Source organism: Emys orbicularis, chromosome 4 (assembly GCF_028017835.1).
Source record: "Emys orbicularis isolate rEmyOrb1 chromosome 4, rEmyOrb1.hap1, whole genome shotgun sequence".
NCBI classification, from domain to species: domain Eukaryota; kingdom Metazoa; phylum Chordata; order Testudines; family Emydidae; genus Emys; species Emys orbicularis.
Window position 1 is genome coordinate 135,541,143 of NC_088686.1, and position 26,963 is coordinate 135,568,105.

The following is a 26,963-nucleotide window of genomic DNA, read 5'->3' on the forward strand; positions in this document are numbered from 1 at the left end:
ATGAACCCTCAGGATGGGGAGCAGGGTAACCCGGCTCACTCCCTTTTCGAAACCTTCCTCCGTGCCAACCACTGCGAGGAGGTGCTGGGCAGCTTCCAGGCCTTATGCAGGCAGCTGGCTCTGGAGCACAAGGGCCAGCTGCAGTTCTACCATAAGCTCAAGTCCTGCCTTAACTACTGGAGTGCCAAGGCCCTGTGGGGCAAGCTGGATAAGAAGGCTGGACACAAAGACTATGACCAGGGAAAGGCATGTGCCAACACCAAGGTAAGAAGGGAGGGCATGGCTGGTATAACCAGGGAAGGGCCCATGCTGAGAGCAAGGGGGAGGTATTACACAGGCTAACTGTGTGATTTGCCTCCTCCTAGTGGCTGGTCCAAGTAACTGTAACAACCTACTACTAAGTTATAGCTAATGGAGCTGCTCTTTTACCTCAAGTGGTGGGGGCTTGTGCTTCCAGTAAGGGGAGTCGTGGGTTCGAATCCTCACTGTCAACGGTGGTGTTTGTCTGTAGGCAGCTGTGGTTCGTTGCACTGAGGCCTTTCAGGTCAGAGCTGGGAGTGGGGTGGGGTGCATTGCAGGTGTGGGGTGAGCCCAGAGCTAGCTGATGACTACGCTGTCTTCAGGGGTGAATGGTTTGTCCTCTCCAGGCAGGGCTGAGTGGATCAGAGAGGGTATCTGAGCGTCTTGTGTAGCTCCTGATAGGATGTGCAGTGGCTTGTGGTGTTGACACTGTGAATAAACAGGTCTTGGCAGTTCAACAACCCCACCTGTGATGCAAATTGAGCCCCTTGCTGGAAGGGCAGGCGTGGTGCGGCTTCCTGGTGAGCTCTGCCTGTGCTAGTATGTTTCTGGAAATCTCCTACCTGGGCCCTGTCTCCACTAATGTTCCAGGTGGGAGTGTTCCCAAAACCTTCATGCTGGCCAGGCCGGGGAATGTACTGCATGTCTGCTCTGTCCAAGAGACACCTACAGGCCCCAGGGCATGCAGGAGGGGTGGGGGGCTAGGAGTCAGGAACTCCCACGCGCTGGTCACTTGAGCTCTCTGCCTGTGTCCCCTTGTGGAGAACAGGGAGTTAATGGCTTCCTTGCAGGCAGTGTCAGTGCTGGGAGAGAGTCGGGGGCGGTGCTGTTCACTCTAACTCGGCTTGGGAGAGAGATTAGATCCCCCATTATCTGTCCTTGGATGAGAACAACTGGGACCGAGACTAAAACACATTGTTTTAAAACGTGTAACGGTTCAGCTCGCTGAATTCCCAGCAGAGGGAAAGTGTGGCGTCCTTGTCTATGCTGAGGAATTCAGCCATCAGTATGTGGTACTGGCAGGGCTGTGCCCTTAAGGTCTGAGCTTCCCAGGCAGAGAGATCTTCCGCGAGCATCTCGGGCACCGAGTGTTCATTGAACACCACCCAGCATAGCTGCACTGGTGCAAACCCACAGGCCTGACACACCAAGCAGCTGCTTGTGCTGGGGACAGCTCACCCCTGCTCGAATCCGGGGCTAGCTGCACGGGTGCAAATCACGGCCGCGGGGGGGGTGGGGGGGGGGTGCTGTAACCAGGACAAATCCCCAGTGCAGACAAGGCTTGAGTTTTTAGCAGATCACCCTGATTCTGGCCCAGTGAAAATGCAGGGGAGTCGGATCCGCTGTGGGACGAGGGGAGACCAGAACTGGAGGCCTTTCTGGCCTGGGGCTTGCATGCGCTTCCCTCCCAGTGGTGTGACTCGTGCCCTGTGTCAAAGGGGGTTGGAGTGATTTCCTGACTCCCGTCAACTCAGCCAGAGTCACCTGGCTGCTGCGGTGTAGACCTCCTGCTCCCTCCTGTCTGCAATATGCTCGCCTCACCCCAGTTCTCAGCCCAGCCAGGTCTTGAGATCCCAGCCAGGCCTAGTCTCCCCTCCCTCAGCTAGTCAGGCCCTTCTGCCCCCCAGGGGACAGACGTGCCCGTCCCAAGAGATCAGCTCTGGGGTATCTGGTGGGCGGGGAGCCTCCTGCGTTCTGCCCCAGCTCTGTCACTGCTCCTTCCAGTGCCTGATCATCGGGGCAGGCCCCTGCGGGCTCCGCACCGCCATCGAGCTGGCCTTCCTGGGAGCCCACGTCGTGCTGGTGGAGAAGAGAGACTCCTTTTCCCGCAACAACGTGCTGCACCTCTGGCCTTTCACCATCCACGACCTGCGGGCGCTGGGCGCCAAGAAGTTCTACGGGCGCTTCTGCACCGGGGCCTTGGACCACATCAGTGAGTGGGGCCGGGGAAGCAGGGAGGGCACGGCTCTGGGGTCGGAACAAAATGTGGCTGGGGGCGGGGGGGGGGGAGGGTTGGGTGACAGGACAGTGCCTGGCGTGCTATGGCGGGGGTTGGTTGTGTGTGGGGGTGGACAGGGCTGGGCCGGAGGCATGTTGTGGCTTGTGGGGATTGTGGCAGTGGCCACAGGCTGGGCAGGTGAGGGGTGGGGGGACAATGCATGGGGCACTGAGGCTGGGGTTGTGGGGGAGGCTGGTGCAATGGCCAAGGTACCCTGTGGTTGTGGCTGGGTGAGTTGGGGTCTGGGGCCCTGCTGTCCCGAAGGGAGCCCCATCCACACTCCGTTTCACACCAAGGGCAGCTTTGCCCCCAGCCTGCACAATAAACACAGATGGCATCTGCCTTCTGGGGCCGAGCTCCATCTCCCATGCTCTTCAAGCTGGGTCTGCACATCGGAGGGGTCCCCCCACCCCAGCGCCGCTCCAGGGGATTCTGCAGTACCAGCTGCCCTCCCTGCTAAAGCAGCATGCATCCCATGGCGGGGAGAGGTCCAGACCCCAAGTCTGTAGCTGGCAGGCAAGTAGCTAGGGAGCTGCCTCGGGTCAGATAGCAGGGAGCAGTCGGAGTCTGTGACCCACAAGGCAGGGGTGCTGGGTAGGGGATGGACTCGAATGGGCTTTGTCTGCGACTGATCTCCGGGGAGCGTTGATTTCTGCTCCGTCACTCTGTCCGTCTCTCTCCAGGTATCCGTCAGTTGCAGCTGATCCTCCTGAAGGTTGCCTTGCTCCTGGGGGTTGAAATTCACGTCAACGTGCAGTTTAAGGGGCTCATCCCCCCTGCAGCGAAGGGGAGCGGACAGGGTAGGGAAGCTGGAGCCTTGTGGCCCAGACTCATTCCAGCCGTCACTGACTGAAATCCAGTCTGTCCCGTGCCGACAGTGCTGGCACCCCCGCCTGTTCCCTGGAGGACAGGGAGATCTGCCCTCAGATAGGTTGAGGAGGGGTTGGGGGATTCATCCCCTTTTCCTGCTAACTGCTGCTGACCAAGACTGAAGTCTCTGCAGAGGACTAACACACTCATGACGTGGTTTTGAGCTGTGGGTCGGTTTCCCCTCAGTCTGGTCTGCCCCTGAGGTTTTTGTTTTATTTTAAATAACAATACCGGTGCCTCCACAAATGCTAATCCAGCTTCACAAACTCTTCCCCTCTTCAGGGGGTGGGGCCAGTACCATTATCCCCATTGTTCAGATGGGGAAACTGAGGCATGGAGCAGGAGAGTGACTCACCCAAAGTCATGCAGTGAGTTGTTGGTAGAGCTAGGATTAGAATCCAGAACTCCTGACGCCCAGCCACGAGCTCAAACCACTAGACCACCCCACCCCCTTTATGTATAAACGTTCCTGACAGGGGGACGGGGGAGTTTTCATATTGGGGTGTTGATCAGGCCCCCTCCGACGCCCCCTTCTCCGTTGTCTTTCTCCGCAGGTGGTGGCTGGAAGGCTGCGCTCCAGCCCAGCTCCTCTCCTGTGGGGCAGTATGAATTTGACGTCCTCATCTCAGCTGGAGGAGGCAAATTTGTGCCTGAAGGTGAGGGCTCACTCGTGAGCTACAGCTCGTGTGTCCCCCTCCCCTCCCAGCCTGGGGTGGGAGGGTGCATGAGGCTGCTGAGCTTAACCTGGCTAGAGCGGCTGGGAGCGCTCCATCTCCTCTGTAGCTTGATGTTCCTTCTCCTCTACCACGGGGGCACGTACAGTCCCTACAGGGCTCGGGGGCTGGCCAGCAGCATTGGCCTAGGAGGGGCCAGTGCTCTCCACCCTTCTCAGGGTGGCCTGGCTAAGGGGAGGCAATGGTGCTTCTGGTTGCGTCAGCTGGGCCGATGGGTCCCGGGACTCTGATCGAGTCTCTTCTCGCGGGTGAGGGGAGTGGAGAGAGAGGCTGAAGGGCCTGCGTGGGAGCGGATGGGGGTTGTTCTCTCTCTGCTCAGTTCTCGTGGGTCCCCACCCAGTGGGGCTGGAGTCTGTCGGCAGGATATGGAGTCCCAGCCTGGCGGGGGAATGCAGTGTTCTCTGGAGCAGGGCATGTGCATGAGCCAGGCAGCTCGGCGCCGCGGCTTGTACTGTGAAGGGTCGGGGGGGGGGGGCGGGGGAGAAGAGGCCTTGAGACAGCTCAGCTCCTGATAGCCGGCGCTGATCACGCCACCCGCTGAGGCTTGCCCCGAACATCTACAGGGCCGTAGCCGCAGGGCTGGCCAGCTGCTGCCTTAAAATGCACGTAGCGTCATGCAGCGGGGCGTTCCCAGTGCTTGCGCAGGGGCCCCTACAGCCCAGAACTGCCCAGCCTCCAGTCCCACCTCCTCCCTGAGAAAACCAAACAGCGGGGTTCTCCGTTCCTGGGCCACTGTCCCCCCAGGCCCCTAATGGTGCTTCCCTCTCTCCCTGGAGTCTGTGCTGGGCCAGGAGCACCTGGGGGCAGGGAGTGATTCCCCTCAGTGCTCAGTAATCAGTACATGGTGCTGTCCTCCGGCTGCGCACTGCCAGCTTGGCGTTGGCACACAGAGGTTGGGGGGTTCAGAGCTGGGGCTTGGTCTGGGTCCTTCTCAAACCCCGCTCCTACCACCACTGGCGCCTTGGTACTTGCTGCAGACAAAGCGCCCTGAATGTCGGGCCGTGTAGTTCTTGGAGCTGCCGAATAGCAGACAAGGACGCTGCACCCCCGGGGGTATGTCTTGGCCCTCGCCAGCCTGATTCGGCCTGCACCCCTCTTCTTTGCCTCCACCCCCCAAAGGCTTTTCCCTGCGCTGCCAATGCCCCCTTTCCTGTGGGCTAGGAAGGGCCCCGGCAGGCCTGACGGGCGCGGTGTCTGTGTGTCTGTCCCCAGGGTTCAAGCGGAAGGAGACGCGTGGGAAGCTGGCGATCGGCATCACCACCAACTTCGTCAACCGCCACAGCCGGGCCGAGGTGGAGGTGGCTGAGATTAGCGGTGTGGCCCGCATCTACAACCAGCAGTTCTTCCAGAACCTCTACAACAAAACGGGTCAGCAGGGCCTTCCCCCGTCAGCTAACCCCTTCCCCTGGCATCCCCAGTTCTCCAGGGCTGCATCAACCCACCCCCTGCTGTGCGACGGGGCCAGGGTGGGCATTCAACAGGCAGCGGGGGTCCCTCCTCAGCAGAGGGTGTGCTCAAAGAAAGGGACTCCAGCACTGAGATCAGGGGCTGCTGATGTTGTTTATTTGATTTGTGGTAGCACATGGGAGCCCCAATGATGGCCCAGCCCCCCACATTGCCAGGCGCTGTACAAACACAGAACAAAGAGATGGTCCCTCCCTCCCCCAGGGGCTTCAGGTAATTGGGGCCATTTGCCATCAGCCTGAGCTGGGAAGACGGAAGGCTACCAGAGGGGAAAATACAGTATATAACCTAGCCCACTGCAGAGAGGACATTAATGGGGCACCTCTGTTGACCCTGTGTCATACCACAAGAGCAAGGGACCCTCAGTGAAATTAAAAACGAACCTTAAAACTGAGAAAAGGAAGTTCTCTTTCATGTGATGCTTCATTCGCCTGTGGGACTCACTGCCACTAGGTAGCACTGAGACCAGAGATTTATATGGAGGCTGGACTGGGCCAGAAGTTTATATGGGGGATGGATTAGATGACTTCTTGAGGTCCCTTCCAGCTGCACATTTTTGTGATATGCACAGTAAGAGCATCAAAAGTGATGTTACATTTGGATATTTATGTTCTTGTATACATATAAAACAGATATAAACTCTCATGCATCAGGGCACACGCCAACTACTAACAGCCTGGGGTCAGGAAGAAACTTCTCTATGGCATGTGTCCATTGTGGGGGTTTTATCTTCTTCAGTGAAGTAGCTGGTACTGGCCACTGTCGGAGACCCCTACCCCATAGAGTAGGGCCTCCCTAGCCTCATCTGGGATGGTGGTTGCTGCGTTCCTTCTGGCCCTCCGTGCCTGTCTGTCTGTGGATGGAGCAGGTTGTGGGGCAGCTGCCTGTCCTCGGACGGCATTCTCACGCCAGCTCTCTCTGCCCAGCTCCAGCTCAACCCTCTGTTTATGCCTTTGCCCCGTGCCAGGTATCGACTTGGAGAACATTGTCTACTACAAAGACGACACCCACTATTTTGTCATGACGGCCAAAAAACAGAGCCTGCTCAAAAAGGGGGTCATTGTACAGGTGAGGGGGCTCGTGGGGCCCAGCGCGGGCGTGGGGAGGAGACTGGCTGCCGTGGGCAGGGCTGTGGGGGGTTAGCGTGTTGGGGACTGAGCTCTGGGAATCTGAATTCCAGAAACTTCCCTTCTTCTAGTCGTAATAACAGGGCGGGAGAGATGGGACCAAACAGCTGAGTTCACCAGGGCACCGGCTTGGGTTGCACGCACCCAGCGTATTGGAACATAAGGTACACGTACGTGGAGGCGTGGGGCATTGTGCTACCATCCTGGCAGCACTTGCAAGGGCTGGGGTCAGTGCCTGGCTGGGAGGCCTCCAGAGGACGCAGAAATGGTGCCGGGGATTCGCTGAGAGGCACTTCTCTCTCTCTAGGGTACGTCTAGCCCACAAGCACTGGGTGTGACTGCCGCTCCAGCTGACGTACCCAAGCTAGCGTTAATGCGGGTTGCTCAGGTCCCAGCCCGGCGGAGCTGCTTCAGTGTGTGAAGTTCCAGGTGGGTTTGGACAGCTTGTACTGCCATGGCTTCACGGCTCCAGTACCTAGATTAAAGCTAGCGTGGCTACTATTGCAGCTCAAGTTGCAGTCACACTCAGAGGCTGCAGTGTAGACGTACCCTGGGCCAATGCACCAGTCTGGTGCTAGGAGCAGAGTGCTGCCGGAAAGACCATTTTTCAGATGAGACCTAAAACGAAGGTGCCAACCACTAAAGCTCTATGGTGCTCCTTGACAGAGTGGGTGTGTCCTGGCAAATTTCCACACGGGTGTTACATTTTGCTGACCTACATCGCTCCTTGTGATTTCAGTGGGATACGTTCTAATTTTATATTTCCTGCCCGTGCCTGTTGCTGTGCACTCTTATTCAGCTGCCGTGTTCCACCTCAGAGGTGGCTGCATCTTGATAGGTGGTGACGTGATCCCTTTGCTTTACAAACAAATATGCTTTCAGGCATGTGTGCCAGGAATCCCCTTTTGAGTAAACCCCCAACCCCATTCCCGTAGGACAAAGCGGACATAGAGAGCCTGCTGTCTGCTGAGAACGTCAATCAAGAAGCCCTCCTCAGCTATGCCAAGGAATCCGCCAACTTCTCCACCAACTATCAGCTGCCTGACTTGGAGTTCGCTCTGAACCACCGGAACCGCCCGGACGTCGACATGTTTGACTTCACCTGCATGAACCGTTCGGAGAACGCGGCCCTGGTGCGCGAGTGCCACGGGGCCCGGCTGCTCATCGGGCTGGTGGGAGACTGTTTGGTGGAGGTCAGTGCCCCACTAATGAGAGACGAACAAGTGTGGGGCAGCGGGGATGGGCTCTTGCCGGGATCCCTTTGCAGCCTTAGCTTGCAAGGCTGGAGGTGTTGCCTTCCATGAGAGTGTCCCCTTGGCAGCGCGGCCAGCCCAGGGGCAGACTTTATGCAAACCCTAACTCTCCCCGTCGGGCAGCAGACTGATCGGCCACACTCCCCACTCCCGCTCAGGGCAATGCTCGTGTTTCCCAGCTGTGGCGATTCTTCCCCTAACCCGAGACAGCATCTTTAAACACGTGCTGTAGCAATTGGGGCAGTGTTGGTGTCATGCCAGGAGCCCAAGAGCTGCTCCTGATATAGGCCATGTCTACACCACAAGCTAGCGGTGGGATTCCCCTGCACGTGTCCACGTACTGGTGCTAGCTTTCGTCGAGCTAGCACCAGTATAAAGAGCAGTGCAGCCGCGGTAGCAGGGGTAGCGGCAGGGGAGGTGCGGCTTATCTGGGCCCAGTATGTAGCCACCGGTTTCACGCAGGTTTATGCTTGGCCTGTGCTCTGCTGCCGCTACCTGCGCTATCGTGGCTGTGCTGTGATTAATACTCACGCTAGCTCAATGAAAGCTAGCGTGAGTGCATGCACACGGACGGGGACCCCCACCCCTCACTCGTTGTGAAAATGGAGCCTTATATAGCATGGAGACGGCTAGTAGTTTGAGCAAGGGCTGAGCGTCAGGACTTTGGGTTCCATTCCTGACACCGACTCGCTACGGAACATTCACCCCTGTGTGCCTCGGTTTCCCTCTCTGTTGAACTGGAATAACGACCACCCCTGTGGGGCTGAGCAGGTTCGTTAATGTGTGCGGGGCTGGGAGATCCCTAGCAAAAAGCACTGTCCACGTGCAAAAGATGACTGGACAGTGGGCACCGAAGTGCTGAGACTTACCGGTCCCAGTGCCGGGCAGGGTTCTGTGTTGCCCAGCCACTCGGATCAAGGGCACGCTGGAGCCTGGGGTCCCTGCAAGCTGCATCTGAGCCACATGGCAGAGCCCGCCCAGGGTTTGGAAATTGTCCAGGCCTCATTTAACTAGGCAGCTTCACACAGAGCTGTGTGCCTGTGTCTCCTTCTCTGAGCTGTGCCCCGCCCAGGGCCCCAGGCTCCTCTGAGTCTCTGGGCTGAATGCTGTCTCTGGATTGTGTGGGCTGAGGGTCGTCCTTCCAGCCAACCAGGGAGAGAGCTGACTCTCCTCTAATCTCTCCCCTTTGTTTATTCTATAGCCTGGGGTCCCATCCTCGATCTGGGCCCCATGGCTCTGTCCCGAGCACACCCTCCACTAGCAGCCCTTTGTCTGGGAGGGCTCAGCTTCCCAGCTGACACCCAGGCTCTGTTTTTTCAGAGGTCAGGGGTGGGAGTAAGGAGGGGAGAGGCTTGAAGCAGGAGCTCCCCAGATGAGTGCTCCCCTCTGCTGACATGCAGCTCTGACTTCTTCCACTGGCAGCTACCCAGGAGGGCAGCAGCTGTGTGAGTGCTGAGCACTGTGTGAGAACCAGCCCGGGTGGCTCCCAATCACAGCACCCACCTTCCAGACCTCAGGAGCAGGTTGCTTTTTGTGCGTGCAATTGCACTCGAAGCCGGAGGCTGTTGTGTGCCAGGGACCTCAGCCAAGACTCTGAAAATCCTCCCCTAGGGTTACTGAACACATGTGCAGCTCCCACCCCCTCCGCTCTCTCTGTCTCTTGTTTTGTAGCCATTCTGGCCTCTGGGCACTGGCGTGGCGCGGGGTTTTTTGGCCGCCTTTGACGCTGCTTGGATGGTGAAAAGATGGGCGGCAGGAACCGCCCCGCTGGACCTTCTGGCTGAGAGGTGAGGACTCTACTCCTGCAAAGGCAGATGGGGGTGGGGTGAGGGCTGTTCTCAGTCATGTGTGTTTGCTTGGTGAAGTACAAGAGCTATCAACCCTCATGCATCAGGGCACAAGCCAACCTCTAATGATAGAGGGTCAGGAGGAAACTTCCCCTGGGGGCAGGTAATCCCATAACTGCAGAGTTCTTGCACCTTTCTCTGAAGCAGCAGGTGCTGGCCACTGTTGGAGCCAGGATACTAATCTAGATGGGCCCCTAATCTGATCCAGTCTGAAAACCCCTCTGTTCTGAAATGTAAAGACAATCCCTGCTCTGGAGAACTTGGTGCCTTTGTACAGCAGGTAGGATACGGCACATCAGGTGCTCAGGGCACGAGGTGTCCTTAGATCCATGTGCATCAGCTGTTTCCAGCCCCCTGCAAGGGAGAGGCTTAGGTAGCATGGCTGCTGCGAGGGGCTCTGCTCAGAACCAAGCTGTGCATGGCTTATTTGGATTGGCAGCGGTGCCAAGTTGCTGGCTGACTCTGCCTCCCCAGCTGACTTTGCTGCCATGGCTCACCGCAGCAGGGCGTCCCCTCCTCAAGGGCATGGCTCAGAGCTGCTTTGGCAATGTTGTGGGCATGCGGGGGACTGGCTGGCTCAGGGCAGTGCAGAGCCTTTCACTTCTAGTTCACCCCCTGGAAACCGGCCCAGGGCAGTAACGGTGGCTGTCTGGTGCCCTGTCTGAACTGAGTTTGGGTCTCACTCTAGTTCCTAGCGGACAGGTGTCTGTGTTGCACAACCAGCGATCACACGCACAACTGGCAGTCTCAGCAGAGAGGGTAAGGAATGACTGAGCTCCCTTCTGGCTCCTCAAGGGGTCCCTGCACGGTAGGGCGCGGGTGTGGGGGAAGTCTGCACTGTCAAGCTGGCACCTTTGCTTAGCACTAAATTCAGCCCTTCTCAAGACTAGTGACTGCCAGGAAGCGCCTGATTGCAGGCTGTGCTGTTATAGCTGTGGTGTCTGTCTAGATCACTCGCACTCTGAGCTCTTAAGGACGGCCATAATGGGTCAGACCAATAGTCCATCTAGCCAGTATCCTGTCTTCTCACAGTGGCCAGTTCCAGGTGCGTCAGAGGGAATGAACATAACAGGGCAATTTTGAGTGGTCCATCCCCTGTTGTCCACTCCCAGCTTCTGAGAGCTGCAGGTGTAGGGACACCCAGACCATCTTAGCTAATAGCCATTGATGGACCGATCCTCCATGAATTTATCTAATTCTGTTTTGAGCCTAGTTATACTTTTGGTCTTCACACCATCCCCGGGCAAGAGTCCCTCAGGTTGACTGTGCGTTGGGTGAAGAAATACTTCATTATATTTGTTTTAACCCCACTGCCTATTAATTTCATCGGGAGACCATAGTTCTTCTGTTATGTGAAGGGGTAAACAACACTTTCCTCTTCACTTTCTTCACACCATTCATGATTTTATAGACCTCTATCATAACCCCAGTTGTCTCTTTTCTAAGCTGAACAGTCCCAGTCTTTTTAATCTCTCCTCGTATGGAAGCTGTTCCATTCCCTTAATAATTTTTGTTGCCCTTCTCTGTACCTTTTCCAATTCTAATATATCTTTTTTGAGATGGAGTGACCAGAACTGCATGCAGTATTCCAGGTGTGGGTGTACCGTTGATTTGTAAAGTGGCATTATGATATTTTCTGTTTTATTATCTGGAGGGTAATTTATTATTATTATTATTCTGTTCGCTTTTTTGACTGCTGCTGCCCGTTGAGCCGATGTTTTCAGAGAATTATCCACAATGACTCCAAGATCTTTCTTGAGGGGTAACAGTTAATTTAGACCCCATCATTTTATGTGTATAGTTGGGATTATGTTTTCCACTGTGCATTACTTTGTATTTATCAACATTGAATTTCATCTGCCATTTTGTTGCCCAGTCACCCAGTTTAGTGAAATCCCTTTGTAACTCTTCACAGTCAGCTTTGGACTTAACTAGCTTGAGTAATTTTGTACTGTCTGCAAATTTTGCCACCTCAGTGTTTACCCTGTTTTCCAGATCATTTATGAATATGTTGAACAGCACTGGTCCCAGTACAGATCCTTGCGGGACATCGCTATTTACTTTCCTCCATTGTGAAAACTGACCATTTATTCCTACCTTTTGTTTTCTGTCTTTTAACCAGTTACTGGTCCATGAGAGGACCTTCCCTCTTACCCCATGACTGCTTAATTTGTTTAAGAGCCTTTGGTGAGGGACCTTGTCAAAGGCTTTCTGAAAGTCCAAGTACACTATATGCACTGGATCATCCTTGTCCACATGTTTGTTGACCCCCTCAAAGAATTCTAATAGATTGGTGAGGCATGATTTCCCTTTACAAAAGCTGTCTTCACTCTTCACCAAACATCATTTTGGGATGTATTATCAGGAGTGTTGTAAGCAAGACACAAGAAGTAATTCTTCCGCTCTACTCCACACTGATTAGGCCTCAACTGGAGTATTGTGTCCAGTACTGGGCACCACATTTCAGGAAAGATGTGGACAAATTGGAGAAAGTCCAGAGAACAGAAACAAAAATGATTAAAGGTCTAGAAAACATGACCTATGAGGGAAGATTGAAAAAATAAGGTTTGTTTAGTGTGAAGAAGAGAAGACTGAGAGGGGACATGATAACAGTCTTCAAGTACATAAAGTTTGTTACAAGGAGGAGGGGGTAAATTGTTCTCATAAACCTCTGAGGATAGGACAAGAAGCAATGGGTTTAAATTGCATCAAGGACGATTTAGGTTGGACATTAGGAAAAACTTCCTAACTGTCAGGGTAGTTAAGCGCTGGAATAAATTGCCTAGGGAGGTTGTGGAATCTCCGTCATTGGAGATTTTTAAGAGCAGCTTAGACAAACACCTGTCAGGGGTGGTCGAGATAATACTTAGTCCTGCCATGAGTGCAGGGGACTGGACTAGATGCCCTCTCGAGGTCTGTTCTAGTCTTACGATTCTATGATTCTGTATCGAGTTCATCTATGTGTCTGATAATTGTGTTCTTCACTATAGTTTCAACCAATTTGCCTGGTACTGAAGTTATGCTTACTGGCCTGTAATTGCCAGGATTGCTCCTGGAGAATTTTAAAAAATTGGCGTTACATTAGCCATCCTCCAGTCATCTGGTGCAGAGACTGATTTAAGCGAGAGGTTACATGCCACAGGCAGTCGTTCTGCCATCAGATTTGAATTTCTTCAGAAGTCTTGGGTGAATCCCAACTGGTCCTGCTGATTTATTACTGATTAATGTATCAGTTTATTCCAAAACCTGCTTAATCTGCAACAGTTCTTCAGATTTGTCTCCTAAAAGGAATGGCTCAGGTGTGGGAATCTCCCCCACATCCTCTGCAGTGAAGACTGGTGCAAAGAATTCATTTCACTTGTGTACAACGGCCTTGTCTTCCTCGAGTGCTCCTTTAGCACCTGGATCGTCCAGTGGCCCCACTGACTGTTTGCCAGGCTTCCTGCTTCTGATGTACTTAAAAAAAATTGCTGTTGGTTTTTGTGTCTTTAGCTACTAGCTATTCAAACCCTCTCCTGGCCTGCCTAATTACGCCTTTACACTTGACTTCCCAAAGTTTATGCTCCTTTCTATTTTCCTCCCTATTTTCCTCTTCTGAACCCTCGGTTCTTTATCTTCTTCACTTTTGAGATCAGCGGTGGAGAAACGGCCGTGTGTAACCCGGCTCATTTCCTCTGCACAGGGAGAGCATCTACCAGCAGCTGTCTCAAACATCCCCCGACAACACCAACAAAAACATCAGCCAGTACAGCATTGACCCTACCACTCGCTACCGCAACATCAACCTCCAAGCCATAAAGCCCAACCAGGTAACTCGTCCAGGCCACGCGGAGATCCTGCCCTGCGGCGGGTGTCACAAGCACCAGCCCCTGTTCCTAAAGCCATTTCTCTCTCCCTGCCTGGTTTGTTACCTCCACCAAGGGATAATTGCATCTGCTTGGCGCTGCCTTTGCATTCCTGGGAGCCGAGCACGGAGCGAGGTGTCTGCCCTGTTCTCATAGGAGTGATGGGATAGTCCAAATTGTAACCGCCCACCCCATACTGATTCCACCTGGCTGCTGCCCTCGGCCCCAGGGACGGGTCTATATCTGCACAGCTTGAGAGCTAGAGGGTAATACAGGAATGAACCGCAAATCCACGATGCAGCTGACTGTGCACAGGCCCAGTAAGCAAGCGAATGCAGCCAGCTCTGGGGAAGAGCCAGCGGTGAGCTGCACAGGTCGCTAGCCAGCTTGGTCTCAGAAGGAGAGAGGGCATGGCTGCGTGCTCTGTCAGAGGGCCGCACGCTCCTTGTGTTCCCTCTCCTGGGGTTTTGGCTCTCAGGGTGAATAGAGCTCTCGGGGTGTCTCTCTCTGCAGGTCCGTGACCTGTATGTAGTGGGGAAGATCGAGATCGACCATAAGAAGAGAGACAGTCGCAACAGCAGAGGCAAGTCTGGGGGCCCACCTCTTGGCGTCCAGCTGCACGGATCCCCCCTGCCTTCCACCCTGTGCATGCGCCACCCTCCTCACCCTGTAGAAGCAGCGGCTGGTGGAAGCTTCCCCCCTCACCCAGCATCGTTGCTGGGTGCCTGCCTGACTTTGCTCCCGTCAGAGCCCCTTTCTCTCTGGCTTTCCACCCCTATTGGTGCCCTTTCTCCATGTGCCCGCTTACACCCAAGCAGTGTGCGTTTGGCCGAGCAGCAGTGGGGCTCGGTGTCCTCGGGGTGGGACCTTGTGCACCCTCTGGCTCCTCTTTTAGATCCTCTCCCATCTTCTCCTCCCCAGGGCTCTCCCTCCTTCCTCCTGCCTCACTTCCGCTCACCCCAGCAGCGTCCCAGGAGCCTTCAGGGGCCAGAGTGTCCGAGTGCTGCAGAAGGGTGGGGAGCCGGGCATGGGGATTGTGGCTCTCCCTCCCTGGAGGGGGTATGAGCAGTTCTTCCCTCGGTTTTTGGGAGGTGGCCTTGGGAGCCACATGTTCCCCGATGGCTGGCAGGTCGCCATGGGAACCTGTCCTAGGCTGGGCTGGCAGGCTGCATCTGGGGGTGCTGTCGCCTTAGTAGCAGCTAACAGGAGACACGGTCTCCCCGTCTTCTCCGCGAGCCGCATGCCCTTGCTCCCATGGTCTGCAGCCCAAGGAAGCGACCCACCTGCTGGGCAGAAATGTGGCTGCCCAGAGGCCCAGGCCGGGCCTGCCCCCTGCACCCCAAGGCCATCGATGGAGGTGATAGTAGGTTTCCCAGCTCTGATCCCCTAGCTGCTCCCTTTTACAGCTGTTCCCCCGCAGTCCCAGACCGGTGCCTGCATCCAGCCCCGTGCCTTATGCTCTCTCTCCTCCAGAGGTCGGCAGGGCCTATGAGGGGCTCCTGAGCTGGTGCCAGACCCACACGGAGGGTTACCGCGGCGTCACGGTGACAGACTTCACGTACTCCTGGAAAAGCGGCCTGGCCCTGTGCGCCCTCATCCACCACTTCCGGCCCAACCTCCTGTAAGGCTCCACCCTGTCCCAATGGCTTGGGGACGGGAGGACGACCCCGGCTGGGCTGCCACAAAAGACTTGTCCCCGGGCTGGGAACGTGTGTGTGTCCCGGCGGTGCAGGCGGGGTGGCTGCTGCTGGGAATTCCTAGGTGCCGGTTTGCGGGGGGGTGATCTGTGTTTCGTGGCGACTGGATGATACCTCCTACTACCCTGCCCTGCACCCCCAAGGATCTAGTTCCTCCCAACCTGACCTTTGCTCCCCCACCCTTGCTGAATGTTGCAGCATTTGATCCAATGGATGATCCCCCGTGTGCTGCCCAGTGCCGAGGGGTGCTTCTTCCACCGAGGCTGCTTCCTGTGTCGTCAGTGTGGAGGGCATGGGGCAGGCATGCAGCTGCCTGACTCTCATGTGCTTAGTTTGTTCCTTCACCGAACGAGGAGGGGGAACTCTAAGCCGGGTTAGCCCCCGGGTGCCCTTGCTCCTGAGCAGAGTCTGACGCGACAGCGCCGGCTTTCCCGTCCCCTCAGCCTGACGCCCTGTTTCTGTCCCTAGAGATTTCAACTCCCTGGACCAGCACAGTCCCCTCAAGAACAATCAGATGGCCTTGGACATAGCCGAGCAGGAGCTAGGCATCCCGCCCGTCCTCTCCAGCACCGAAATGGCCGCTGGGGCCGAGCCCAACCAGCTCGGACTCATCACCTACCTGAGCCAGTTCTATGAAGCCTTCAAGTCTTCTGCAGGTGAGGACCCTCAGGGGCAGGGCTGGATGTCTGGGGGTATCAGCTCCCAGCCCTGCGGCTGCTCTCCCCCAGCCATGGTCAGGATAGTCAGGGTGGGAATGACTGAAGGACGCCAGGCTGGACTCTGGAGTTGGCTGCTGAGCGGTTCCCTTTGCAGGGGACTCGCTGGTTTAAAATGGACAGTGGGAATCATGGAGTTAGTTTTCCCCATCTCGATTTGAGTTTCCCCTCACCTTATGTGACCTGTGGGGCAGGCTGTGCACCCTGCCCCACGCAGACAAGGAGGAGCCATTGGGGGCTGGGTGGAGGGGTTCTTCTGCCTCGCTCTGGGAACCTAGTCCAGGCCCTGTGAGGTGCAAGTCTCTCTCGTGGCTGGAGTGGGCTGCTAGCCAGCCAGGCACGTCCCGGCACCCTGCAGAATTAACTCCCGGCAGGCTGTTACCTCCAGCGTGCCCACCAGCCTCTGGTGCGAGAGCCGGACTTGAACCTTGGCCTCCCCTGTGCTGGCAGGGAGCCCAGCCGTCAGACCCAGAACGCCCAGCTCCCACATCTGGACGCTGCAATTCACAGCCCTAGGGAGGCCTGAAGATTGCCCCCCTCCTCCGCTGGCTGGAGGGATTGCGGCTGAGATGGCACATGCTCCCTTTCTGCAGCATCCTGCTGAGGAACGCGGCCGGCCCATGCGCTAGCTGCCAGGCTGGGCCCAGATCCTGTCATGAGCCTGTTTTCTCTCCCTTGCAGAACCAGAGGAGAGAGCGAGGAAGCTGCTGGCTTCTCCTGGCACCCGGGGAGCCGTCCTGTTCCTCAGCAAGCTCCAGAAGACTCTGAGTCTGACTCGCAAGCGTAACCAGGTAAATGCTCCGAGTGTCTCCCACTGTGCAGCGGGCGCTGGGAGCCAGGGCTGTGCCCTGTCTATGGCCCAGGTGCTCACGAGGACCTGGACGAGGTGTCCGGCACCCTGAGCCAACCCACTCCCTGGTAACACGAATGCCTGCAGCTGGCTCTGGTGAGCTGGCGCTGTTCCCTCCCTGAGCTGCCCCGGGGGACTGGGGGACCCTACTGGTGCGAGGGGAGCGGAGGAATGTATGCGGCGCTACCATAGGCCCGGAGCGTCCTGCTGCTGCAGCGTCTCACTCAGGCAGCCCCGTCTGTGATTTCAGGACAGTGCCCAGAAGGATGCCGAGACCAAGAGGACGAGGAGAGAAGCAGGGGTGAGTTTCCCTGCTCTCTTAAGCATATGTGGCTGGGGCCAGTTTAGGAGCTAGGACACGGGATGTCGTATGCAAGACCTGGGCCCCTGGCCTTGTCACGCTGTGAGGGCAGCAGGCTGCGTCCCAGGGAAGGGAACGCTTTGTGTTGCTCAGCGGCGACCTCTCTGGCTGCCTTGAGCGGTGGGAACCAGCGCTGGAGGGAGTTTTATTATGGAGAGAGTGGAGGGGGTGATGGGGGTGCCATGGGAGCCTTGCCCCGTGTCCAAGCACCGGCCCGCGATCTGACATCTAGGCACTGAAATCTGCGTCCGTTAATCTCCTTGCCCTCTCTGGAGCAATTGCCCCAGATTCCAGAAGGGCACATGGGCGTCTGTTGCAGTGTGTGGGTGAGCGTGAGGCTCTGAGGCCCGTGGCTGTGCAAGGAACATGTGTGCAATGTCTGGACAGATCAGATCATGGCTGACAGATCGTACACACGCATGTGCAGGCCAAAAGCCCCTTCTGGCCCAAGGCCACACGTGTAAGGGAGCGGGCTCCTGTAACAGTCACCGCAGAAGCTGCTGGCCTGCTTGCTGGCCATAGTCATGTGTTTCGATTTCCCCCGTTGGGTTGCTGTATAGCTGGAATCAGGGGTGGAAGGCGACTTGTTCATTGCTGACCTTGGCTGGGGGACTAACCGCCAGGAGCAGCCTCAACCCACGGAGATCAACCCTTCCGATTCCACGCTGGGCAGGCGGCAGGTTAGTCTCTGCTTCCCGGGAACCGTTCTCTGTCACACCAGCCGTGGTGGCTAGGCAGCCGGCCAGACGTCTCCTGCGTTTGCTGTGACGGGGCGGGGGGCTGGCGAGGGAAATCCCAGCTCAGTTTAAAGAGCTCCCAGGGTGGATATTGAGGCAAGGAGCCATCTCCCTGTGCCGCCGGTTTGAATCCAGGCCAGACTGGTGGTGGCTGGAGTATTTAGAGGAGCGGAGCCTAGTGGCTCTAGCATTGCTGTGTGTGAGGGGACATCTACACTGAAGATGTGAATTCCTGCTCGAGGAGACGTGCCCGCTCCAGCTGTGGTCGAGCTTGCATGCTATAAATAGAGTACAGGTGTATACCCAGCAGGAGGGGCTGGCCGCCTGAGGATGTGCCGAGAGGCTCAGAGGGGAACGTACCTGGGGAGGGGGAGCCTGTTGGCCCAGCGGGGCTATGCTCTAGTATTAGTGCTAGCCCGAGTACGGCTTCTCTAGCTGGAATTTACACCTCCCGCCCCAGTGCCGATGGACCCTTAGTGCCAGGCCCTGGGGGGACTGTAAAGTAGGGTTGGGGGGCTGGGGCTGTGCAAAGCAATGCTTGCAGGGACCCCTCTAAGCTCCTCCCCACCAGTGACTAGTCATTTCCATCCCCCGGCCTGTGTTCCTAGGTCGGGTTCTGCTATCCCCACTCGGGAGCTATCACAACCTGCCTCAGGGCTCTGGCAAGCCGGGGCTGGAGCCCGAGTCCAAGCTCACAAACAGGGAGCCCAGCACAGTTAGGGCCTCGCGGGCGGCTGGCACTCGGGCAGACCGATCAGGATTACGCATGGGTAGCGCAGGGCAGCTGCGTTGATGGCCTGGCCCCAAGGCTGCTGTCTGGCTTCCTCCGCAGAGCTCGCTCACCTCCCCCGCGGAGAGCAGCGATGCCTGTTACTTCTGCGGCAAGCGGGTGTACATCCTGGAGCGGGTCAGCGCCGAGGGGCACTTCTTCCACCGAGGCTGCTTCCAGTGTCATCAATGCGGAACCACGCTGCGGCTGGGAGACTTCGTCTTTGACGAGGATGACGGTGGGTCCCAGGAACGGGGCTGGGTACAGAGACAAGCCCTGAGAAACTACAGGCCAGGGGCAGTCTGGGCTTCGTGATCCAGCCAGGCAGCTCCCAGAGCTGCCTCGTAACAGGCCCTGCCAGCCTTGAGTCAGCCGAGTCCACCTATCCCAACGGAAAGGCTCCTCATCTGAGCTCCATGCAGCTGAGTATGTGACAGCCACGTAAACCAAGGCCCTGTCTGCTCTGCACAAGGGTCTGTGCCAGTGTCTTGACCGGGATTTCCCACCCTCTCCCCATTGTGTGCCCTGTGCCAGCCGGCTGCTGGGATGTATGTAGGGTTATTTTTGAGATGGGCAGGGTCATAGAAACAGTAGATTGTTTGTTATTTAATGCCCTGTTTGCCTTCAGCTCTTTCAACACCCTCCCATTCAAATAGAAAGGTCTAGCGGGGTGTGTGTGTGTGTGCGTGCGTGCGTGCACTGACCAGGAGCCAGCCCCCACCCTCCACACTGTTGTGATGCAGCAATGAAGGATGCTCACAACCCCCACATGTGGAGCTGTATTCACGGGAGGCAGAGGAGGGAAGGTGTTTTTAAATGAAACGATACCTCTTCCCTCTAATTTGCTGCCTACTTTAAAATTCCAGGGAATAGGTCTAGTACTCGCCGAGTTTTATGAACTCACTACGTTATTCGTCATGGCAGAGCACCAGCAGTTCCATGTAGGATATTCTGTATGGCACTTGCCCTAATGCAAAATGCCCTAATGCATCAGTGCAAAAATACACCTGACTGGCAGTGACCAGCTGTGGGGAGGAAGGTCTGAGTTAAAGACCCGGGCAGCGACCAGTAAGAAATGCAGGACTTCGGTCTCCCGGTTCCATTAAGTTTACAACCTGCTTTAAAGGAACAGTGTCAACTTAAAATCATGTGATTAACCAACGTTAATCTTCACCCACGTTACTGAGAACTTCCGGCTTTTAAAAAGGAAGAGAACTGTAAAATCCAGTCTACCTGTCATCACTATTCCTGCTGTTTGCTTTCCTCTTGGCATTTCTTGCAGCCTGGCCAATGAAAACCAGCCAGTGTCCGTTTTCTTTTTGTTTTAGGGTACGTCTATATTAAACAAAAGGTGTGTGCTTTAATTTGGGCTAAAATAGCAGTGAAGATGCAGCAACTTGGCTGCTCACTCGGGTTAGCAGCTCAGGGTAAAGCCCATAGGGCAGCCTGGCGTTGGACTCAAGCTGCATAGACAAACCATTCGTCAGTTTCCTCCCCAGGTTTTTAGCCCTGCGAGATATTTGCCTGTCCAACAATGGCAGGGGGACGTTTGCTTAAAAACAACTGTTTTCAGTAGACAATAGTTTAAAAACCAGCCACATGGGAACATTTCCGCTGGCTGTAGGGCTTATAAAAGCTGCTTTTGTGTGTTTAATGTAGTTACTCTTGGGATAATCAGAATCGCTGAAAGGACACATTGTTTTCTTCCCAAAGGATTGAGACAGTAACAAAGATAAGAGGACTACAGCAGAGCTGATGCAGTGTAGGAGGGGAGCTGCAGTACGCAGACGAATCCTGATTAGAAAAGTCGTTTGACTGATGTATAATATTTATATATTTAATCCATTTCAACCCATTTTTGCCACCTTCCCTCGGGTTCCGCTGTTAATCTAATACAGGCAGGAGGTTGCTCCATTTCCCTTAATTCTTTTATTCTGATCCGCTCCAGGAAGCGGTTGTTACTGCAACCCTAGATCTGGACCCTACCCTACCCTTACCCCTCAGCTTTGATTATTTCTTATTTGCATGGCCGTAGTGCCCAGGAGCAGTCATGCCCCGTTGTGCTAGGTGCTGTACAAACACAGAGCAGAGAGACAGATTGTAAGCTCCTTGGGGCAGGGGCTCAGTATAAGACAAGGGACATCAGACGGTGGAGTACAAGGGAACAATGAGACTCTGTTGGCCATTGTGGACGGCGATGGTCTCTGCCCACTAAGTCGGCCTGTTGAAATCAGTGGTGCTGCTACCTGTGGTAAAGGCGAGGGAGGGTAGCGGAGGAATCTGATCCATAGTGATGAGAGCGTGGGACTGAGTATGAGTCGGCAGCATCCCCACGAGTCCTCCTATGACGCTGTCTGGTTTCCCTCCCCAGGACACTTCTACTGCATGCTGCACTATTCCAGCCCCCACAGCGTGGAGGTGACGGACAGCGCATGCCATGCCGCACCACAGGAGGTAAGTGGGGATGTGTCCAGCACTGGCCGGCTGGGCCCGTCCCTGCAGATTTAGCCCTGTCCAGTAGCAAAGCAGTAAATGGACTCTGGGCTGATCTGGTAACCAGCTAGCAAATGCAGTTCCCTGTGGCTGCTTCCCAGCTGCAGTTCTAACCCTCTGCGTTTGGCCCCTGCTAGGATCCCTCCCAGGGCGCCCGATTCTGCTCTCCCTCCAACGCTGGCAGCCTGGGCTTGGCCACTGGGGCGGCGAAGCTCAGAGTGGATTCTGATGGGCAGGGCCCGCCTGGGAGCCCGTCCTCCTTCCCGAAACAGCTGTCAGCGGCTCAGCCGTCAGAGCCGTGGGAGGGAGCTGGAGGAGCTGGGGAGGGCGCCGTTCCAGCCAGAGAGGACAGAGGCTCTGGCACGGCAGACATGCAGCAACCTGCAGCTCAGCCCCGCACTGTGCTGGAGGAGAACGTGGGAAGGCCCATCTCCTCCCTTGTGGCAGGCAGGGCCCAGCCTCAGGAGCCTGGAGCTGGCCTAGGAGATCGGGCCAGCGGCTGGCCTCAGCGGGAGGAACAGAGTCTCCGTGAACGCAGCCGCTCGGGCACAGTGCTGCGGCAACCCAGCCCAGAGCCTCGGCCTCCAGAAAAGGGGCCCGCAGCCCCCGACTTCAGGCAGGCTGAGGAGGAGGGGGAAGACAGCAGGAAGAGGAAGAAAATTCAGCTGTCGCCCTTGGAAAAGCTCAAGCTGTCCACGCTCAGCCTGGACTCCGAGACAGAAAGCCAGGGGGGTCCTGGGAAGCACCAGGCAGGCTCAGAGCCATTCCGAAGCGCCGCCCCGGCGAAAGACCAGGGTACTCTGGAGAGAGGGCAGGTCTGCTGGGTTGAGCCTGGATTCAGCGAGGAGGCCGAAGGTAATTGCAGTCTCTGAGTCTCTGGTGCAGCTGAGTGCTCAGTTACCTAGCCAGGCTGTGAACTCCCCTCCCGCCTTTCCCCCAGCACCATGTCAAGATGCTTTCTCCCTCTCCCCCAGAGCACCCGTGGGTGCCCCCGTGACTTACAGGGCAGAAGGCTGCCAGGGTGGTGGCTGATCTCCCTGTGCCTGCAACAATACTGCCCACGGTTGTAACTGAGGCCCAAGTATTTGGGTGGCCCCAGAGTGGACTGTGAAGGCTCCTTCCCCTGCTGCCACTGTCTGAGCTGCTGTGTGAGACGAGGGGGGTGGGTCACAACCCAGTTCGTAGTGGACAGGTGCCCAGCTCCCAAAACCCACCATCATGCTTGGTTCCAGCTGGCTCCCCAGCCGGCAGACCCGGGCCCTGAATGAGCCATGGAGAAGTCTGGCCAAATGAGACCGAATGTGCTGTTCCCATTGCCAGCCAGTTCTCTCCTCTGAGCTCTGGGTATCTCGCAGCTGGGTCCACCAGCGATTTACAGCTGTGAAGGTGAGTTGTACCCCTGATTGCCAGAGGACCTGCCCGGGGCTAGTCCTAAATCAACTGCTCTTCTCTGCACAGACGTAGAGGAGACTGACAGTGATGACGAAGAGGAGGAGAAAGAGGAGGAGAGCCAAGACCTTGGGTACTTAACAGAGAACGTGAGTGTGATGAGTCTGAAGTCCATAGAGATGTTAATGCAACAGACTAATACTAATGTAGCTACGTGGGTGTGACTGTGGGGCTAAGAGGACTTGCACAGGGGCCCTGTCTACACCACAAGGTTTAACTTGCAGTAAGTGGGTCCCAGACTCTCTCTCGCCCCCCTGCCTTGATCACTTTTCCTTCTGTCCTAAACTTCACCTGGTCTAACTAGATTGTAGGCTTCCTGGGGCAGAACCCTGCCTCATGCTCGTTAGTAAAGGGCTGGCCAGTGGGTGGTGATTCAAGAACATTAAAGAATAATTGTGGCTCATTCAATCAGCCCCAGGCCAAGGCCAGACCGAGTCTCTCAGGGCCTTGTGACTGCTCTGTTGAGCCCCATGGGAGGCGTGCCCCCTTCTGACCCTGGCTTTTGTGCTGTGCTTCCAGCGTCTCCTAAGTTTGGGTGAAAAGGAAAAATATCCCACCTGGAAGAGAACACTGACCCGCCGCGCCAAAGAGGAAGAGATGAAGAGGTTCTGCAAAGCCCAGGTAATGCCCATGCCCTGGTGCTGGGGGGGCCTCTACCCACCGCCTGTCCTAGTAAGGAATGGCGGGGGTGGGAGAATCTCCAAGATCACTGCAGACACTGGGCTAGGAGAGCTCTCAATAGACCAGTTCAGAGCTTCCTCAATACCAGCCCATCCTACTGTCAGGGATTTTCTCAGTCTGGTCTTCTGTTCCTGTCTACACCAGTGGCTAGAGCTAGGAACGTAGACATGGCTGCATGAGAACAGACCAATTGATCTAGTCCCGGTGAGTAATGCTGGATGTTTCAGTGGAAGACAAACCCCTCACCATCCCCATTGATAGTGTATGCAATTGTGCATCATCCGTTTACCACGTTGTGTTAACTCCTGAAGTGTCTCGCTAACATTCCTCCCCCCCCCATTATTCACTCACTCTCTTGGGCATTGATTTAGAGACTGGACTGGAGAGGATGCTTATAAAATTTGCAGATGACACCATGCTGGGAGGGGTTGCAAGTACTTTGGAGGCCAGGATTAGAATTCAAAACGACCTTGACAAATTGGAGAAATGGTCTGAAATCAACAAGACGAAATTCAATAAAGACAAGTGCAAAGTACTTCACTTGGGAAGGAAAAATCAAAGGCACAGCTACACAATGGGGAAATAACCGGCTAGGGGGTATTACTGCTGAAAAGGATCTGGGGGTGATAGTGGCTCACAAATTGAGTTAGAGTCGTCAATGTGATGCTGCTGTGAAAAAGGCTGAGGCATATTAACATGAGTGCCGTAGTTTGACATGGGAGGTAATTGTCCTGCTTTACTCAGCACTGGTGAGGCCTGAGCTTGGCTAGCCGCAGTTTACAGACAGGGAAAGTTAACACCTGCCTCCCAGGGTGCTGAGCTTAGGCGATGATAGTGCGTTGATTAAAGGTGCCGTACAAGGGCGACATTATTAGTTCCTGGCTGCTGAGAATTGGTCCTTGGCATCCGTTCCCCCTTGCCAGCAGCTGGAGAGGCCATCATTTGACCCTTCCCCGGAGGTTAGAGTTGCTAGGAAAGGAAGACAAAGTATCCAAGTGACCTTTCTCTGGTGCATTCCAGTCCATCCAGAGGCGTCTGGAGGAGATTGAGGTGACGTTCCGGAAGCTGGAGGAGAAGGGGATACAGCTGGAGAGATCACTGCGGGGCGAAGGAGGTAGGAGGAATCCCAATGTACCAGTGCCTGCACACAGGCACCACTAGGATGCACTGTCTCAGTGTCCCACAGGGACGGGTATCGTCACTCCAACCCCCATTCACCAGCCCTTGTCTCCGGATCAGTGACATCTCTGGGGCATCTTTATGTGCTACCCACACAATCTCCCCTCTTCCCGCCCCCCAGGGACCCAGTCTGAGCTGAAGACCCAGTGGATGAACAAATTACTCTCTCTGGTGCAGAAGAAGAACAGCCTGGTTTCCGAGGAGTCGGACCTCATGATTGAGTAAGACGCGGTTGTGTGTGTATGTGGGGGGGTGCACTGGGATTCATGGGATCAGTGCAATTCAGTGCTCCTTCAATAGCCCCACCTGTGGTCTGCCCCCCACCTGCCTCAGCCAGGACTGTCTCTAACAGTCCCAGCAGCTGCCCTTTTAAATACAACTGCAACGAAATCCTTCCTCCTCCACTAAAACTCAGTAGCCTGCAATGCGGCTGTCCCACAGCAGGGGCATGGTCTGATGCCCCCGCGGTGGGAGTGAGAGGAGCTCTAGCCATTAGAAAGGCCAGGGCTCCTCCTTGCCGGGGGATGGCCAGATTCGAGACTGAACCTTCAAATCCCAGCAACCCATCACAGTGGCCTAAAATGGCTGTTTCTATTTTCCAGCGTGCAGCTGGCCTCCTGCTCACATCTCCCCAGCCAGCAGAGGGTGACATGAGCTCCCCATACAACTCTGAGCCTTTTATGCGCAAAGTTGTTACACCTACACTGTGCCAAATGTGCTTACGGTATTGCCCAGTTCCAGCCACCCCAATGTCCTGCCAATCCACCCCCCCACCCAGGAGTGTTACCAGTGTCCTTAAACGCACCTGCTGCCTCAGAGAGAGAGACATGGGGCAGAGGACTTCCTTCAGTCTCTTGCTCTGGGGAGTGGAGATCTGCCCAACACTGAAGGCCCACGGGGCAGAAGCCCTGGGCTGCTGCTGTCCTGGCTCTGGGGTCTGACACGGGTCTTATTTTCTCCCCCTGCAGGGCGCAAGAGCTGAAGCTGGAGGAGAAGCAGTGCCAGCTGGACCAGGAACTGCGGCGATACATGAACATGGAAGGTAAGAGGGAGCACGCCCCTCGTGGCCTTGCGGCTTCCTTTTCCGGGCGGTCTGGTCACACGCACAGGCACCTGGGGGGACGGAGGCAAGCTGCAGCACGGCTCCTCCCTGCCCCGCCAGTTGCAACGGGAAGGTGGCACAAGCGATTGGAACGGCTGTACATTATTCTGGGCATCCTCCGCGGGCTCTCCGTGCACTAATGCTTTACGGCTCCAAGCGGCTCTCTGCAGCGGGCACCTTTCCCGCTTTACAGATGGAGGCTCCAGCCCATGTCCTGTGCCAGCACCGGTCACTACTCTGGGGGGCTTCAGATTCCCCACCCGCCTGGCAAGGCACTGGGCATCTATTGAACTCCCCGGGAGCAAGGAGCGCTCAGCACCCCTGCAGGGATCACGCCCCAGCACGCTTTGGGAAATGTGGGCCTGACTTACCCACTGTCAGCAGTGCCAAGAGCTTCCCCACCCTCCCGCTGAGCTCTAGGGGTGCTGGGCAGGCACAGGCTAGTTACCTGTGTTACGCCTGCCACTGACGTGCTGCTTCGAGGTTATCTGGAGGAGTCTGTCCTCCCACGGGGTGGTCTGGTGAACTGTGGAGCACTTGTCCTTCAGGGAGATCGGTGGTCTGCACCTGTGGATGAACTAAAGCTGTCTCCTCTCTCCCCCAGCCCGGGGAAACTGAGGTGACTTTCATGTAGCAGGTGAGCGGCCGAGCCAGGAGTAGAACCCAGGCGGCCTGTCTCTGATCACTGCCTCCCTTGCCCCCGTTGGGAAGCAGGAGGCTCCGAAGCTCCAAGTTGATTCACTTTTCTGGAGCAGTGCAGATGAGCAGGGCAGTTCCACGCCATTCAGCCTGAATATGTATCCTGCCCCCCCTCTGCTCCAGTATCACTGCAGGGAAGGAGGCATTTATGCTAATGGGGGTGTCTCTGTAGAGGGACCAGCACGGCGCCCCGGGGCGGGAGAACCGAGGTCTAACGCCGCTAGCATGCTGGGCCAGGTGCTGGCTGCAGCAGGGCTCTAGGAACTCACCCCCTGCTCTGTTCTTGCAGAGACGCTGAAGATGCCCCAGGACAGGCTGGCGGAGAAGGAGATCCTGGCCCAGCTGCTGGAGGTGGTGAACCAGCGAAATGCCCTGATCCACGTGCTGGAGGAGAAGCGCCTTAGCGAGCTGAGTGAGGCTCTCCCGGGGACAGCGCAGGGGTGGGCAGGCTGAGGAGCCACTGGCCTGATCCCTGCCACGGACCCAGCATGGACAGCTTCCCCATGTCAGCCTGGCTCCTCGTTCTGCTAGGACACAACTGCCTGTGTCACCGACAGCCCAAGAGACACTGCTGGCCTCTCCCCAGCAGCGTGAGAGCTGCCGGCAGGGTCAGGTCACCCTGGGAGAGGTAAGGGGGCATGTACCGAGGCAGCATGCGCCTGACACTGAAGTTACTGCCAAAGTCTCACTGAAGGGGATGAATCTGCTGTCTGGAGCGCCAGGCCCCTCTTCCGCCTGCTCTGGCAGAATGCGAGGACAAGCCCAGTTCTTGGAACGGGGGCTTCTGTTGA

The 26,963-nt window shown here is 56.2% G+C and overlaps 1 protein-coding gene across 1 annotated transcript; it reads left to right on the forward strand.

Moving 5' to 3' along the window:
* Positions 1 to 26,963, forward strand: MICAL1 (microtubule associated monooxygenase, calponin and LIM domain containing 1). The gene is made up of 26 exons (XM_065403405.1): positions 1 to 264; positions 2,026 to 2,233; positions 2,983 to 3,099; positions 3,724 to 3,825; positions 5,116 to 5,271; positions 6,335 to 6,435; positions 7,430 to 7,687; positions 9,419 to 9,534; positions 13,277 to 13,403; positions 13,953 to 14,026; positions 14,923 to 15,060; positions 15,605 to 15,781; positions 16,227 to 16,258; positions 16,540 to 16,643; positions 16,953 to 17,003; positions 17,624 to 17,743; positions 18,633 to 18,807; positions 20,941 to 21,023; positions 21,200 to 21,917; positions 22,521 to 22,600; positions 23,031 to 23,132; positions 24,213 to 24,306; positions 24,493 to 24,592; positions 25,340 to 25,413; positions 26,462 to 26,584; positions 26,920 to 26,963. Exons 1-26 carry the CDS (start codon positions 1 to 3, stop codon positions 26,961 to 26,963), a joined length of 3,738 nt encoding a protein of 1,245 aa, XP_065259477.1.

Bases quoted from the DNA above. Each gene is read 5' to 3' on its own strand.
- MICAL1 (XM_065403405.1), top strand. From the start codon at position 1: ATGAACCCTCAGGATGGGGAGCAGGGTAACCCGGCTCACTCCCTTTTC. The intron at 14,027-14,922 runs GTCTGGGGGCCC...AGAGGTCGGCAG, and splicing joins AGTCGCAACAGCAGAGGCAA to GGCCTATGAGGGGCTCCTGA. The intron at 16,259-16,539 runs GTGCGAGAGCCG...TTGCAGAACCAG, and splicing joins AGCGTGCCCACCAGCCTCTG to AGGAGAGAGCGAGGAAGCTG.